The sequence below is a fragment of the Stenella coeruleoalba genome (assembly GCF_951394435.1).
Source record: "Stenella coeruleoalba genome assembly, chromosome: 6".
Classification (NCBI taxonomy): domain Eukaryota; kingdom Metazoa; phylum Chordata; class Mammalia; order Artiodactyla; family Delphinidae; genus Stenella; species Stenella coeruleoalba.
In genome coordinates this window covers 73075948-73091024 of record NC_137151.1, presented here as the reverse complement: position 1 = coordinate 73091024, position 15077 = coordinate 73075948, and the positions used below count along the sequence as shown (strand labels likewise).

The window sequence follows — 15077 nt, the reverse complement described above, 5'->3', positions numbered from 1 at the left end:
TTTCCACTTAAAATCTCTCTTTAATCTCCAATTATTGTAATAGTCATTATAAAGGTGAAAAATGTTTACTGGAATATTTTAAACTGTGAGAAAGCTTTAACTGACTTGGATTTGTTGTCTTTCTGTGTGGCAGGTGGTGAAGTTTACCAAATCCTTTGAATTGCTGTCCCCAAAGTGCAGTGCCGATGCTGAGAACAGGTAGGGCTTATGACTTTCAGTTTTGTCTCTAATCCTCATCTTCGATCCGTGGTGTTGGCAGCATTGCATAATTTCTGAGGATAAGAGTTTTTCTTTCTTTAGATCAGCAAGTGTAGCCAAATATCATCACTCTTCTATATTTCAGGGCTTAAATTAAAGCTATACATAAAAATACATGTATATACATCTAAAACTGCTAATGAATAAAGTAGATTTTTAGATATTCCATAACTGCATAGATAACCTTTTTTTTTTTTTTTTGGCTTTATTCTGGTCCCTCGTTTGTCTTCTTCCCTTTTGTTTGCTTGTGTTTGACCAATACCCCTTGGTGAAAAGACTAAGAGTTTCTGGTAATTCACTTTTTGTCCCTATTGGTATCTTTGAAGCTGTAGCAGGGTGAAAATTAGGGTTGGGGACAATCAGTGAATTTCTTTTAGTTTGCACTACCCTGAATAATAGTTTAGCTACTACAAAAATAGATCCTCTTTACTTTGGTCACCTCTAGAAGAAGGGCTAAAAAAATAGTGAAATTGACCAAAATGCAGAAATATGGAGAAGGACAAGTAAAGCATGATGATGATAATGATGACAATATCAATGATGGTAATACCAGCTAGATAAGCAGCTTCCATTTATCTGAGTACCTGCTGAGTGTGCCAGGTACTATTCTAAATGCTTTATATGCATTGAATCCCCCCAGATAACCTGATGAAGTAGGCATCATTACCCATGCGTGACAGAGGAGAAAGCCAAGGTTCAGTGAGTTTAAGTAACTTGTTCAAGGCCCTGCAGCCAGTAAATGGTGGCCACATCTCAGGACAAGATCACCTGCATAAAACCCTCCCAATCTCTGAATTTTGATCCCATTGCCACACATAATTTACAGTCTGGTAATTAATCTCATATAGTGAATGTCTGCTGGATTGTTTCCCAATCTGGCTGGATCAATCAGAATCAAACTTGGAGAACTGAATAAAAACTAAATTCTCAGAACCCACATGAGTGCTTTTGATTCAATATGTTGAAAGTGAAGTCCTAAAGATCTGTATATTCAAAAGGCTCCTTGGGTAATACCTGTTTCAAGATGTAGTAGTTGAGGGTAATTTGATTTTATGTACTTATTATTGCCTTTAAGTTCAGAAAATAGAAATCAGTACATTAAAATGGGCACTTTAGTTGCTTCACATTTTATCAAGTGTATGATATTTAAAAGAGTCCATTTCTAATTCCAGTTATAGAGCATTCTTGAAAAGGCAAAATTATAGCAACAGAAAGCAGATCAGTAGTTGCCAGGTGTGGAGATAGAGAGAAGAGTTTACTGTGAGGGGGTACAGGGGAATTTTGAGTGGTGAAGGAACCGTTCTCCGTCTTGCTTGTGGTGGCAGTTATACAACTGCATTTGTCAAAACTTGCAGAACTATGTGCTTAAAAAACATAAATTTTACTGTTTGTAAATTATACCTTAAAATGGGAAGCAAGAGGTCTTTTGTAAGAGGTTTTTGTTTTCATGAAAATGTATGTTCACATCTATGTTTAATGTCAGCTAATCTATACCCAAAAAAGATTTAGACATAGAGTTACTAGTGGTGTATTCAGCCATTCTCCTAAAATTTTCATGTAAAATAACATGAAATACATTTAAAAATATCTGTCTGTACTTAGTCCTTTAGCTAGTTATGGCCTCATATAGGTTCTCTCTCTTATATATGAGGGGGAAAAGCCTTCCTTTGAAATCCTAATGTTTTAATATTGTTCTTTTTTTTTAACTACTGAATGTGTCCTCATGGTCACTGCAGAGTTAAATATTTCATTATTTTTAATGCTGAGAGAACTTCCATGTCAAAACGAAATGACCCAGGGCCCATACTGCTCTTGGCAAACTTCTGATAATAAAAAAGAAAGAAAGAAAGAAAGGTCAGATTTTCTTTAAAGAGACATTTGAAAAGTGCCTTTGAACTTTGACATTATGAGATAGTACTCTCCATCATTCTATTTGTGGCCTTTATGTAGAATGTCCATTTATTTCAGAAGCTCTTTCCTGCATTGTCTAGTAATTTTCCTCATGTAGATGTGGGATCCTTTGGTCATTTATTGCAGGTTAAAGGAATAAAGACAAGTGGCTCTAGCATTTATTTTGCCAGTGGCCGTGGAAGAGACATTGAAACAGGCTATGAGTCTACAAATCACAGCCTGCTCTCAACATGTTGTAAATCTGTCCTTTAACCTTCATCACTTAACATCTTCTCTATAGCTAATGTCCACTGGATACCTTAGTCCTCTGGACATCATTCAGAGTTTTAATAGGATAGCTCTTGAAGATAATGTCTAGGGTTTCATGCAACAATGTTTCAGGGCATTAGTTTAATTCTGATGAACTTTGATTTAAAGCTTGCTGATTTTTATAGACAGTCCTTGAAGACTTTTTTAAAAACCAATTTTGTTGCTGACTCATCATTTCTGCCTCCTGTCTTATGCGGCTAACTCTTTTGTCATGGCCAGTCTCCTCTTGGTCTCCATGTAATTAATACCAAGCAATTTGAGCGTTGGAAATGATTTGATCTGTCTTTCTTCATGTGGTGTTTACCTCCTCTGGGACAGCCTTGATGACTCTTCTAGTGATAAGATTCTCACAATGTCACGGTGGGCTTTTTTTACTGATAGGGAGTTCTGATTGTTAGAAAGGCATTTTAGGTTGAATCACATTTCTGTAACTTCCACCTCTTTGTCCTAAGTTTGTCCTTTGGAGATAGTTATCCTTTCATTAATTTTATTACTTCATTCAACAGCCGTATGATGAGTACCTACTCTCTAATAGGTAATGGGGCTACAGAGATTTTTTTTTTTAATCAGCAGTCTCTGCCCTCAAGGATCTCAAGGCCAATGAACAGGGGTAGGAGTGGGTTAAGAATATAATATAACCATACCTGGATTTCACCAGGCCTCCAGACCATGGCTATAAATAGAGTCACGGTAACAGTGATCATCTATACTTGGCTGCTTGGTCATTTCTCCCTCGTAGTGTAAGAACCCAAGCTCTTTGCCAAAGTCACTCTTGAAGTAGCTCTGGGAATCCCCAAGATTAAAAAAATTTTTTTTATTGCTCACCCATCATTTCTTCCAAGTATTCCTAAGTCCTCTTCCTCTAAACATGGCAGAACAGCATCTGCTGGACATGGGCTTCCTGGCCCACTGCAGAATTCCCATGGGCATAACTGGACTCCTCACCACCGCTGTGCCACAGCTCCCCGGGCACTGTCTCAGATGCACTGATGGCCTTTCCAAATCCAAGCAGGGCTTGGTAGTCAGTGCAGAAGGTAAGAAGGTTCACTTTCCCTACAGTGTGCTATAGTTTGTTGCCTGACCCCTAATCAGTCCTGCATGTACCTCATTTTTTTTTACAAGTCTTTTAGTTCCTAAAGCTTTTCTTTCTCCATAGGACTTGGATTTAGTCCATGGGGCCAGGCTTAGGAACCAGTCCCCAGATTGAGAGCTAGCCGCTAAGTTGTTCTTTTGATTTCTCCACCTTTCTTCCATCTTAGCCACCAGACTCAGATGCTCAAGACCTCCTCCTCCCAGTCCCTTCCCCTCCATGCACATCAGCTTATATAACACATAAAGGCCCCCTCATATACAGATGTGTCCCCGATTAGGCTCATATGTCCTGCTGTCAAGTACATCAGTGACGGCAAAGCAATTCAATACTTTCTGTAAAAGGTTTGTGCGAGGTGGTATTTTAATATAGAGGAAGGGGCACCCAACTCATCTGGGGAAAACTGGAAGATGATCCTCAGAGAAAGCTTTCAGACATGGTAAAAATTCATTTAGGTACTGTAGAATGATGGGAAGTTAGTGACACGACTACCTTCCAGGGTGAGGAAACATCGTAAACAGAAGCATAGAGGTGGGAGAGAAAACATGGCATGTTTCAGAATCTTTAATTAGGGCTGTGATCTGTTGTCACAAGGGTCATCATAATTGATGGTGATGGCCCTTAACTCCTTCTGAGGGCCTCCAGCTCCCCTGAATGCCATCTCATAGGGGTTTGGGTCCTATCTGGTCCTCAGATGCTCAGACCCTCTTAATTGGCCTGGAGACTGGCTACATGCCTGCTTGCTCACGGCGGAGTAGCAACAGATAGTGAAATATTAAGATTTGTCTTGAAAAATCCTCTGGGCAGTGGTGTGGGAGAAGGACCAGAGGATGACAAGCTAAAGCCACCAAGGATTAAATTTACTGCCTTACCCACATGGCAGTGGTTCAGTTATGGTAGACTGCACGGATCCACTATCCTTAACTTTTCCAAGTCAGCAACTGCTATTTTTAGACTATTTTCATATTTCATGGTCCCCAGACTCTTCACCACCCTTTTTATTCTCCCCTGGACGTGCCCCAGCTTAGAATAGAACATGATATTCCAGTTTTTTCCAGAATCAGAACAGTTTAGAAATAGACATGTGCCTCTCTTTTGCAGAATATAATACTGTTGATGCATTTATTATTTACAATCCTCTTGGGTTGTCAATACTGACTTTAAAAAAAAATTATGATCTTGTCTGATCCATTCGACTGTCCCTCAGATCTCACTCTAGGACCTTTCATGTGAAGCCTAATTTAATAATATATAGTGAAGCGGCCAGAATAAACTTTCTTGAATCTCTTATTCAAGCTTTAATAAACCTCTTTCTGTTCTCAATGGGAATAGGGTGTCTGAATGATCATATGTACTTAGAAATGAAAAAGAACATTTATGCACATCTTAAGAATTAGAAATTTTTATTTAGTTTAAAATATATTTGGCCACATTCTATTGATGTATCTCCTAGGTATAAATATGGGTGCTTTGGAAATTGCACTTTCTCAGCACTGCTACTTAAGGCTAAAAAAAAAAAAAAGAAGAAAAATTTTTTAAAAAGCCAAATGTCTGTAATTTCTAGAAGGTAACAACTGACTAAAAGGGAATTTTCACATAATCATTTAATGGAATATAATGGAAATATATATTGTTTAAAACACAAGCACTGTAATCATTTCAGCATTTTGGGAGTAAGGGAGTTGAGGGGAGAAAACTTATTTCGGAGGGAAACAATCTTTTTTAAAAAGCCATCTTCTTACTATATTTTTCATTTGGTATGACTAGAAGGGGAGGAGAAAAATAAAGCTAGAAATCCCAGAGGAGGTAAATAAAGGGTAAGAATCTCTGTTTAATGAGTCTTTCAGCATGCAGGTCAGCCTGGAGGGTGGAGAGCTAAAATGTTCTGTTTCATAAGATGAGGGTATATGGTAAGCAGAGTAATGCCCCCTCAAAGATATACAGGTCCTAATCTGTGGAACCATGACAAAAGGGACTTTGCAGATCTGATTAAGAATCTTGAGATGGGGAGATCATCCTGGATTATCTGGATGGGTCCAATGTAATCAGAAGGGTCCTTATAAATGGAGATGTGGTGACAGAAGCAGAGGTCACTAGCCATGGCAATCAGGGAAGAAAAAGAAATAAAAGGAATACAAATTGGAAATGAGGAAGTAAAACTGTCACTGTTTGCAGATGACATGATACTATACATAGATAATCCTAAAGATGCCATGAGAAAACTACTAGAGCTAATCAGTGTATTTGGTAAAGTTGCAGGTTACAAAATTAGTGCACAGAAATCTCTTGCATTCCTATATACTAACAATGAAATATCAGAAAGAGAAATCCAAGGAAACAATCCCATTCACCACTGCAACAAAAAGCATAAAATACCAAGCAATAAACCTACCTAAGGAGACAAAAGACCTGTTAAGACACTGATGAAAGAAATCAAAGATGACACAGACAGATGGAGAGATATACCATGTTCTTGGATTGGAAGAAGCCATATTGTGAAAATGACTATACTACCCAAAGCATTCTACAGATTCAATGCAATCCCTATCAAATTACCAATGGCATTTTTTTTACAGAACTAGAACAAAAAAATCTTAAAATTTGTATGGAGACACAAAACACCCCGAATAGCCAAAGCAATCTTGAGGGAAAAAAACGGAGCTGGAGGAATCAGACTCCCTGACTTCAGACTATACTACAAAGCTACAGTAATCAAGACAGTATGGTACTGGCACAAAAACAGAAATATAGATCAATAGTACAGGATAGAAAGCCCAGAGATAAACCCATGCACCTATGGTCAACTAATCTATGACAAAGGGGACAAGGATATACAGTGGAGGAAAGACAATCTTCAATAAGTGGTGCTAGGAAAACTGGACAGCCATATGTAAAAGAATGAAATTAAAATGCTCCCCAACACCATACACAAAAATAAACTGAAAATGGATTCGCGACCTAAATGTAAGACCAGGCACTATAAAACTCTTAGAGGAAAACATAGGAAGAACACTCTGTGACATAAACCACAGCAAGATCTTTTTTGACCCACCTCCTAGAGTAATGGAAATAAAAACAAAAACAAATGGGACCTAGTGAAACTTAAAAGCTTTTGCACAGCAAGGGAAACCATAAACAAGATGAAAAGGCAACCCTCAGAATGGGAGAAAATATTTGCAAACAAATCAACGGACAAAGGATTAATCTCCAAAATATATAAACAGCTCATGCAACTCAATATTAAAAAAACAAACAACCCAATCCAAAAATGGGCAGAAGACCTAAATAGACATTTCTCCAAAGAAGACATACAGATGGCCAAGAGGCACATGAAAAACTGCTCAACATCACTAATTATTAGAGAAATGCAAGTCAGAAGTACAATGAGATATCACCTCACACCAGTTAGAATGGGCATCATCAGAAAATCTACAAGCAACAAATGCTGGTGAGGGTGTGGAGAAGAGGGAACCCTCTTTCACTGTTGGTGGAAACGTGAATTGATACAACCACTATGGAGAACAGTATGGAGGTTCCATAAAAAACTAAAAATAGAACTACCATATGACCCAGCAATCCCACTACTGGGCATATACCCAGAGAGAACCATAATTCAAAAAGACACATGCACCCCAATGTTTACTGCAGCACTGTTTACAATCTCCAGGTCATGGAAGCAACCTAAATGCCCATCAACAGACAAATGGATAAAGAAGATGTGGTACATATATACAATGGAATATTACTCAGCCATAAAAAAGAACGAAACTGGGTCATTTGCTGAGACATGGGTGTACCTAGAGACTGTCATACAGAGTGAAGTAAGTCAGAAACAGAAAAACAAATATCATATATTAACGCATATACGTGGAATCTAGAAAAATGGTACAGATGAACCGGTTTGCAGGGCAGGGGTGGAGACATGGATGTAGAGAACAAATGTATGGACACCAAGGGGGGAAAGTGGGGGTGGGGTGGTGGGGGTGGGATGAATTGGGAGATTGGGATTGACATATATGCACTGATATGTATACAATAGATAACTAATAAGAACCTGCTGTATAAAAATAATAAATAAAAGAGAAAAAGAAAAGCAGTAGAAGTCAGTGTGATGCAGTTTGAGAAAGACTCAACCTGTCATTGCTGGCTTTGAAGGTGGAGGAATGGAGACATGAGCCAAGGAATGTGGGCAACCTCTAAAAGTTGGAAAAGGCAAGGAAAGGAGTTCTCCCCTAGAGAATTGTAAGATAATACGTTTGTGCTGTTTAAAGTCACTTAAGTTTGTAGTAATGTGTTACAACAATGACAGAAAACTAATACAGGGGTTTGAATTTAAAAGGAGTCCAAGAAGAAGAGAATTCAGGAAAAAATGAAGGAATAAGGAGAGGCAAACAAAGAACCCGTGGAACTGAACAATATGGGTGGAGGCTGAAACTTGTGGGAAAACATGGCCAGTGAGAAATTCCCAGGGGTGGGGCAGTTAAAGGATTTGTGTTAACTGTATGTTGTGCACTATTGTAAAATATTACATCTGCTTGTCCTTTGCTTGCTATTCAGCTTACTGTCTTCAGTTGCCACTCACATCTTGTAAAACCAAAAATGCATGTTTTTATAGGCTACTGCTGAGAATATAGAGGTAGAAAATATAAGATCTTTAACGCTCAAATAGGAATATTCAAAGTTACAAATTTGTTTGATTTTAAATGTTATTTCAGTGAAACTTGTTTCCCCAGTGTAGTGGGTTGAATAGTGTCCCCTCAAAATTCGTGACTATCTGAAACCTTAGACTGCGACCTTATTTGGAAATAAGGTCTTTGCAGATGCAGTTAGTTAAAGATCTTGAGATGAAATCATGCTGGACATACATGTTGGATATTCCCCACGGGCAGTAAATCCAATGACTGGTGTCCTCATAGGAAGAGGAGAGGACATACAGTGACACAAAGGAGGAGACCATGTGAAGACAGCGGCAGATATTGGAGTGATAAGTACAAGCCCAAGAACACCAGGAGCCATCAGAACCTGGAAAAGCCAATGAAAGATTCTCCCTAGAGCCTTCAGAGGGAGCATGGCCCTACCAACACCTTGATTTCAGTCTTCTGGCTTCTAGAATTATGAGAGAATACATTTTTGTTGTAAGCCACCAAGTTTGTAGCACTTTGTTATGGCAGCCCTAGGAGACTAATACACTCAGTTATTAAATGAGGAAGATATATGTGGAATCTAGAAAAATGGTACAGATGAACCTGTTTGCAAGGCAGAAATAGAGACAGAGATATAGAGAACAAGTGTTTGGACCCCAAGTGGGGAAAGCCGGGGGTGGGGGAGGGTGGGATGAACTGGGAGATTGGGATTGACATATATACACTAACATGTATAAAATAGATAACTAATAAGAACCTGCAGTATAAAAAATAAATAAATAAAATAAAATTCAAATAAAAAAATATGAGGAAGATAAAATAGATAATGTCTACTAAATGCCTCTTCCAGCAACAAAGTTCCAGGAAGCTGTGATTCTGTGCATCCACTATTGTGCATTATAGTGATATCTACTTTAATTAGGGAAAGAGACTAACTGTCACTGAAAGTCTAGTATCCATCACACTTATGCTGTCTTAGTCTCACAAATGCCCAATGAGTTACATGTAATTGTCCTTATTTTACAAATGAGGATCTTGAGGCTCAGAGAGGTAATAAGTAACTTGCACACATTTGCAGCACTTCTGGCAGTACTACCTATGCTCCTGCAGGCTTATGTCTGGAAGCAATTCTCTTAGCCATCTAATGCTCATTCTATTAAGACCATGGCCTTAGTTGAGTTAGATGCTATTTAATGTCTTCAACAAGATTATACTATGATTTAGCATTGAAATGAAAAGTATCATTTTGCAGAAAAACATGGAAGCAAGAAGTAAAATATAAATTTGTTACTAGTGATGAAAATGTTTATTGTTAGAAAACTGCCACATGTCTATATGTTCTTGCAAAGCTACAACCAGGGAAGAAACTCACAAGGAGACGAAACTGTGCTATATTTTGTTACTAAAATACATACTAAAGGATCATTTACTACATGCCAAGTGATGCCACCGAAGGCAGGAAAAATTGACCAAGTACTCACAATAAGTGAAAGAAATTTCAAAACAATAAGAGGCCAGTGTAACTAAATTCATGCATGATGCAGAACTGTTATTAAAGTATAGAGTGTTAATTTGTCAAAAACTTCCAATGTTTTGGAAGCTGCTTAGATTCCAGTGACAAGGGATTCAATTGAGTAAAAAAGGAAACTGGATTTAGTCAAATAAGAAATGCTGAGAAAATTCCAGTGTCTTCTGACATGCCTGTCAATGCCAAGTGTGCTAAATTGATCATCCTCAAGAGCACAGATGACAAAGTATAGCATTTCAACATGAGGCCTTGCATAACATCAGATGGCTAAAACTTGCCACCATATTCGATTTTAAATGACAAAGTCAAACTAAAGGTGGTAGACAGAATTTGGGGCCCCATTACCTTCACCCTCTGTTGTCATACTCGTGAATGCATTTCGTTACATGGCCAAAGAGACTTTGCAGATGTAATTAAGGTTGTTAATCAGTTGATGTTAAAATAGGGAGATTATTCTGGGATTAACTTGGTGGACCCAATGTAATCACAAGTCCTTGAATACAGAGCTTTCTCCTAGTTGAGGACCAAATAGGAAGTTAGAGAGATACAACAGAAGGGGGAAGTCAAATAGATTGGAAGCATGAACAGGATTCAACACATATTGCTGGCTTAAATATTCAGAGGGCCATGTGTCAAGGAAACCAGGACTTCCGTGCTACAACTATAATGAATTGAATTCTTCCAACAACCTGAATGAGCTTGATTCTTCCCCAGAACCTCTAGAAGGGGATGCAGTTCTATCAATACCATGATTTTGGTCTTTTGAGGTCCTAAGCAGTAAATCCAGCTGACAAATGCCATAATAAACTTCTGGTCTCTGAACTGTGTGATAATAAAAGGGTGTGGTTTTAAGATGATAATTTTGTAGTAGTTTGTTATGCAGAAATAGGAAATGAATGCAGTATTAGTGTATGAGTTTAAACCCAGTCTCATCTGAGAATGAGATTGAACTCAGTGATGTTACTGTGTGTGTGTGCGCGCGCACACACACACACACACACACACACACACACACACACACGCAGACTCCCACAGATGGATGACAGCTGAGCTGATGAATGAGTGATGTACAGCCATGTGGAACAGATGACCAGGAACCCTACGTAACCTTCCAAGTTATGTTAGGTCTTCATACAGTTTTCAGACATGTATCTGCACAGTAAAAGAATTGCTGGTGGTGTGACTGGACAACAGTAGCCCCTTAAAATTTCTGTCAACAAACGAACTAAGGAATACTTGAGGAAGGAATGTGAGTCTGGTTGTTGTCTAAAAACCCGCAAATGACACCTCTTACTAAGTTCAGTAGAATGACAGCATCAAGACTTGCAGGAGGGGTTGGCAGCTTGGAAGAGAGTCCTGGAGATGATAGCAGAGCACTCTTCTAAAAAAGGCTGCATCCTGATGACTCAAAGGCTCATATCTGTGAACATCAAAGACTCTATATTGAAAAGTGATTCAGAAGAGTAACACTGAATTTGAAGAAATTTTAGAATGTCTTAGTCAATTTATTTTGCCCATTATTTTTCCTTTTATATATAATCAACTTGTATAGTTAAAATTTTCCTTCAAGAATGGTATATGATAAAATTTATATCTAATCCAAAAGATCTCTAAAATAAGATTAAAATATTTTAAGTGAAAAGAACACATTGACTCATTGCAGCATTTTTTCTCTTCTTTCAGTGGTTCAAGAATAACAGTGCATCTTACAATCTGTAGTACTGTAGATTCAATGAAATAATATGACCCTTCCACACGTCGTTTTCCTTGTGGATTTTCTATTCCTTAGCTCATCTACATCTATCCCTGAGGGTACATATATCTCAACTTTGAGAAGCATCTTGGAGACCTTTAGGGTTTCTTTTATTTTTAAGATGGAACAGCCCCATGATTCTTCTCAACATTAGGTTTCTTTGTTGCATTTTTGGGGTCAGAATGCTGAAACTCATGTTTCAATGCCTTACTGATTTTTTTCTTTTCCTTTTCAATTCTGTGTGGAATCTAGTTTTGCAAACAAATTACTCTTTCCAACATTCCTCACTTCTCTGTAACTCTTTCCTTTAGGCTTCCAGCCTCCATGACCCACATCTGGCCTTTTTAGGTGTGTGTGGAGGCAGGGACTGACTTCCATGAGATGTGACTGTAATGAGACAAAACTACAGGATGAGCTCTAGCATTGGGTCAAGAGTCTGTAAACAAGCCTTCTAGAGATGTTCTTTGTCTTGGGCCAGCAGCAATGATATTTTCAGGAATAGATTTGGGATAGACTGTGTTAGCCTGGAGAGACTAAGTATGATGAGTGAGATTTTGTTTATCATGTTTACTGTGATTGTACCTTGCAGTCATATTGTATATTTTATAACTCCGAGATGTACCTGGCCCAAGCGAGGTAATCTCCAGCTCTTATCCAGGTTATGAATATGATTTTGGGCTCATGCTTCCAGAAAGTGTGATGTGACTCACCCTTGCTTGGACATTACCACTCAAAAGCATACCCCCTTGATGAGGCTCTGGGGAATTAGAAATTCTGTTCCTACCTTATTACCACTCAAAAGCATACCCCCTTGATGAGGCTCTGGGGAATTAGAAATTCTGTTCCTACCTTGGAGAATGTTGCTACATATCTTTTTTGTACGCGGGCCTCTCACTGTTGTGGCCTGTCCCATTGTGGAGCACAGGCTCTGGACGAGCAGGCTCAGCAGCCATGGCTCACGGGCCTAGCCGCTCCGCGGCATGTGGGATCTTCCCGGACCAGGGCACGAACCCGTGTCCCCTGCATCAGCAGGCGGACTCTCAACCACTGCGCCACCAGCGAAGCCCGCTAAATATCTTTACCATGAATCCTAACCTTGCCAGCTTCACTGTGTATCCCTTAGATTGTAACTTTCAACCTTTTTTGATTGCAACCTACAACAAAAATACATTTTATATCCAAACCTAGTTAATGTATATAAATATGTACACAAATACACACACACACATATATCTAAAACAAGTTTCATGAAACTATACTTACCTTTACTATGTATGTATCTTCTGATTTATTCTGTTCTTAAAAAAAACCCACTTGCTGTCTTGACCCACAAAATTGATTTCATGATTCACTATTTTGTTGTGATCCACAACAAAACTTTAGACTTTTAAGCCACATCTGATTTACACTTGCAGTGTGTGTGGCCTCAATCAATGCCTATATTTGTTATTTTAAAATATAGTAGTTGTGTGAAACTGATTTTTCCCAAACATTTCAGAACTCCTTCACTCAAATACATATTGTTCTTCAAATAAGACACCTTGGGGAGAATTTGTTTGTGTAAGTTCTTTATACAACTGTTTAGTACAAGTGAATGAAATGTGTTACAAGATCTGATTTTGGAATCCTGGGGATGCAAGAAGTAATGATGTCCCCATACTCTTTTTTGCTAGAGAGCAGACACATTCAGTCCTACCAGGACTTTTCAGCCACATTCTTCAAGTCTTGTGCTAGAGTCATTCTTATATATACCTTAGTGAGTCAGTTCCTGCCCTCCAAGAAGCATATGCTAAGATTAAATGAGCAAAAGATTTTTCAGGGGAAACAGCTGTGAAGGATAAAGGGTGGGACAAGGAGTAGGCAGGGAGAACCTTTTACTACCCTGCTCTGAGAAAGGAGAGTGGAAAAAAAGAGTGAACAGGAGGAGTGATAGATTGCAGCATAGTTTGGAGAACATCTCTGCCAGGCCAGTGGGGAGTTCTAAGCAGAAGATGCCCATGGGAAGAATCTCATCGCCAGGAATGGCTCAGTTCCTACCCTTGCCATGCTCAGTCATTGGCAGACAACAGCCCCAGAGGAAGCCTGGATCCAAAGGTCGGGAGATGGAGACTTTCAATCCACTGTGCCCTCTGTTGCAGATTCTTTTAAAGGAGAATATGAATGGGGCATCTCCCACAGCAACTGCACTAGTGGCCACTCATATTACTTGCTTTAATTAACTATCCAAAAATCTTTTTCAAATTCTCACTTGGCAGGTTAATTATCATCTTTGTCCTAATTATTCTTATTTTTTAAATTTTTGATTGAGATATAATTTACGTACAACAAAATCATCCTTTTAAAATGTACAATTAAGTGGGTTTTAGTATATTTCATATATTCACAAGATTGCACAACCATACACTGTATGTTTCTGAAATATTTTTATCACCCCAAAAAGAAACTCTGTACCCATTAGTAGTCACTCCCTACTCCCTCCTCCTTCCAGTTTTTGGCAATTTCTAATCTAATTTCTATTTCTATCAGTTTGCCTAGTTTGGGCATTTCATATAAATAGAATCTTATAGTATGTGGCCTTTTGCATTTAGCTTCTTTCACCTAGCACATTTTCATGATTTATCCATGTTGTAGCATGGACTTTATTCCTTCATTCCTTCTTATGGCTGAATAATAGTCCTTTGTATGAATAGACCACATTTTGTTTATCCATTCATCATCAGTTGATGATGCTGTTTCCACTTTTGGACTAGCAAGAATACTGCTACTATGAACAATCATGTACAAGTTTTTGAGTGGACATACATTTTCAGTTCTTTTGGGTATAGACCTAGGAGTGGAATTGCTGGGTCATATGTTAACTGTATGTTTAATTTTTAGAGCAACTGCCAGACTGTTTACTACAATGGCTACACAATTTTATATGCCCATCAGCAAAGTATGAGGGTTCCAATTTCTCCAGATCCTCATCAACTTTATTTATTTACAAAATTAAAGCCATTCTAGTGAATATGAAGTGGTATCTCATTGTGGTTGTGACTTCCCTAATAGCTAACAATTTTGAATATGTTTTCATGTCCATATTGGCCGTTTGTATATCTTGTTTGAGAAATATGAATTTAAATCCTTTGCCATCCTTTAGTTATGTTAATAGTCTTTTTATTGTTGAGTTGTAAAAATCCTTTGTACTTTCTGGATATAAGTCCCTTATAACATTTATGATTTACATATATTTTTCTCACTCTATAAGTTGTCTTCTCACTTTCTTGATAGTATCCTTTCAAATACAAGATTTTAATTTTGATGAAGTCAAATTTATATATTTTTTCTCTTGTCACTTGTGCTTTTGATGTCATATCTAAGAAACCAGTGCTTAATCCAAAGTCATAAAGATTTTTGCCTTTCTTCTAAGAGTGGGATGGTTTTAGCTCTTACATGTAGGTCTTTGATCCATGTTCAGCTTACTTTTTGTATATGATGTGAGAGAGGTGTTCAGTTTCATTCTTTTGCATGTATATATCCAGTTGCCTCAGCATCATTTATTGAAAAGACTATTCTTTCCCCATTGAATTGTCTTGGCACCCATGT

General features: G+C 38.1%; 1 protein-coding gene across 7 annotated transcripts in view; it reads left to right on the top strand.

The window, feature by feature from the left end:
• The window catches only part of PDE11A (phosphodiesterase 11A), a 466258-nt gene that overhangs the window by 229694 nt on the left and 221487 nt on the right, over window positions 1-15077 (top strand). For all 7 annotated transcript variants that reach the window (XM_079923541.1, XM_079923542.1, XM_079923540.1 and 4 more), the window contains one exon: window positions 134-198. In XM_079923541.1, coding sequence (XP_079779667.1) covers window positions 134-198 — 65 coding nt within the window. The remainder of the gene's footprint in view (window positions 1-133; window positions 199-15077) is intronic.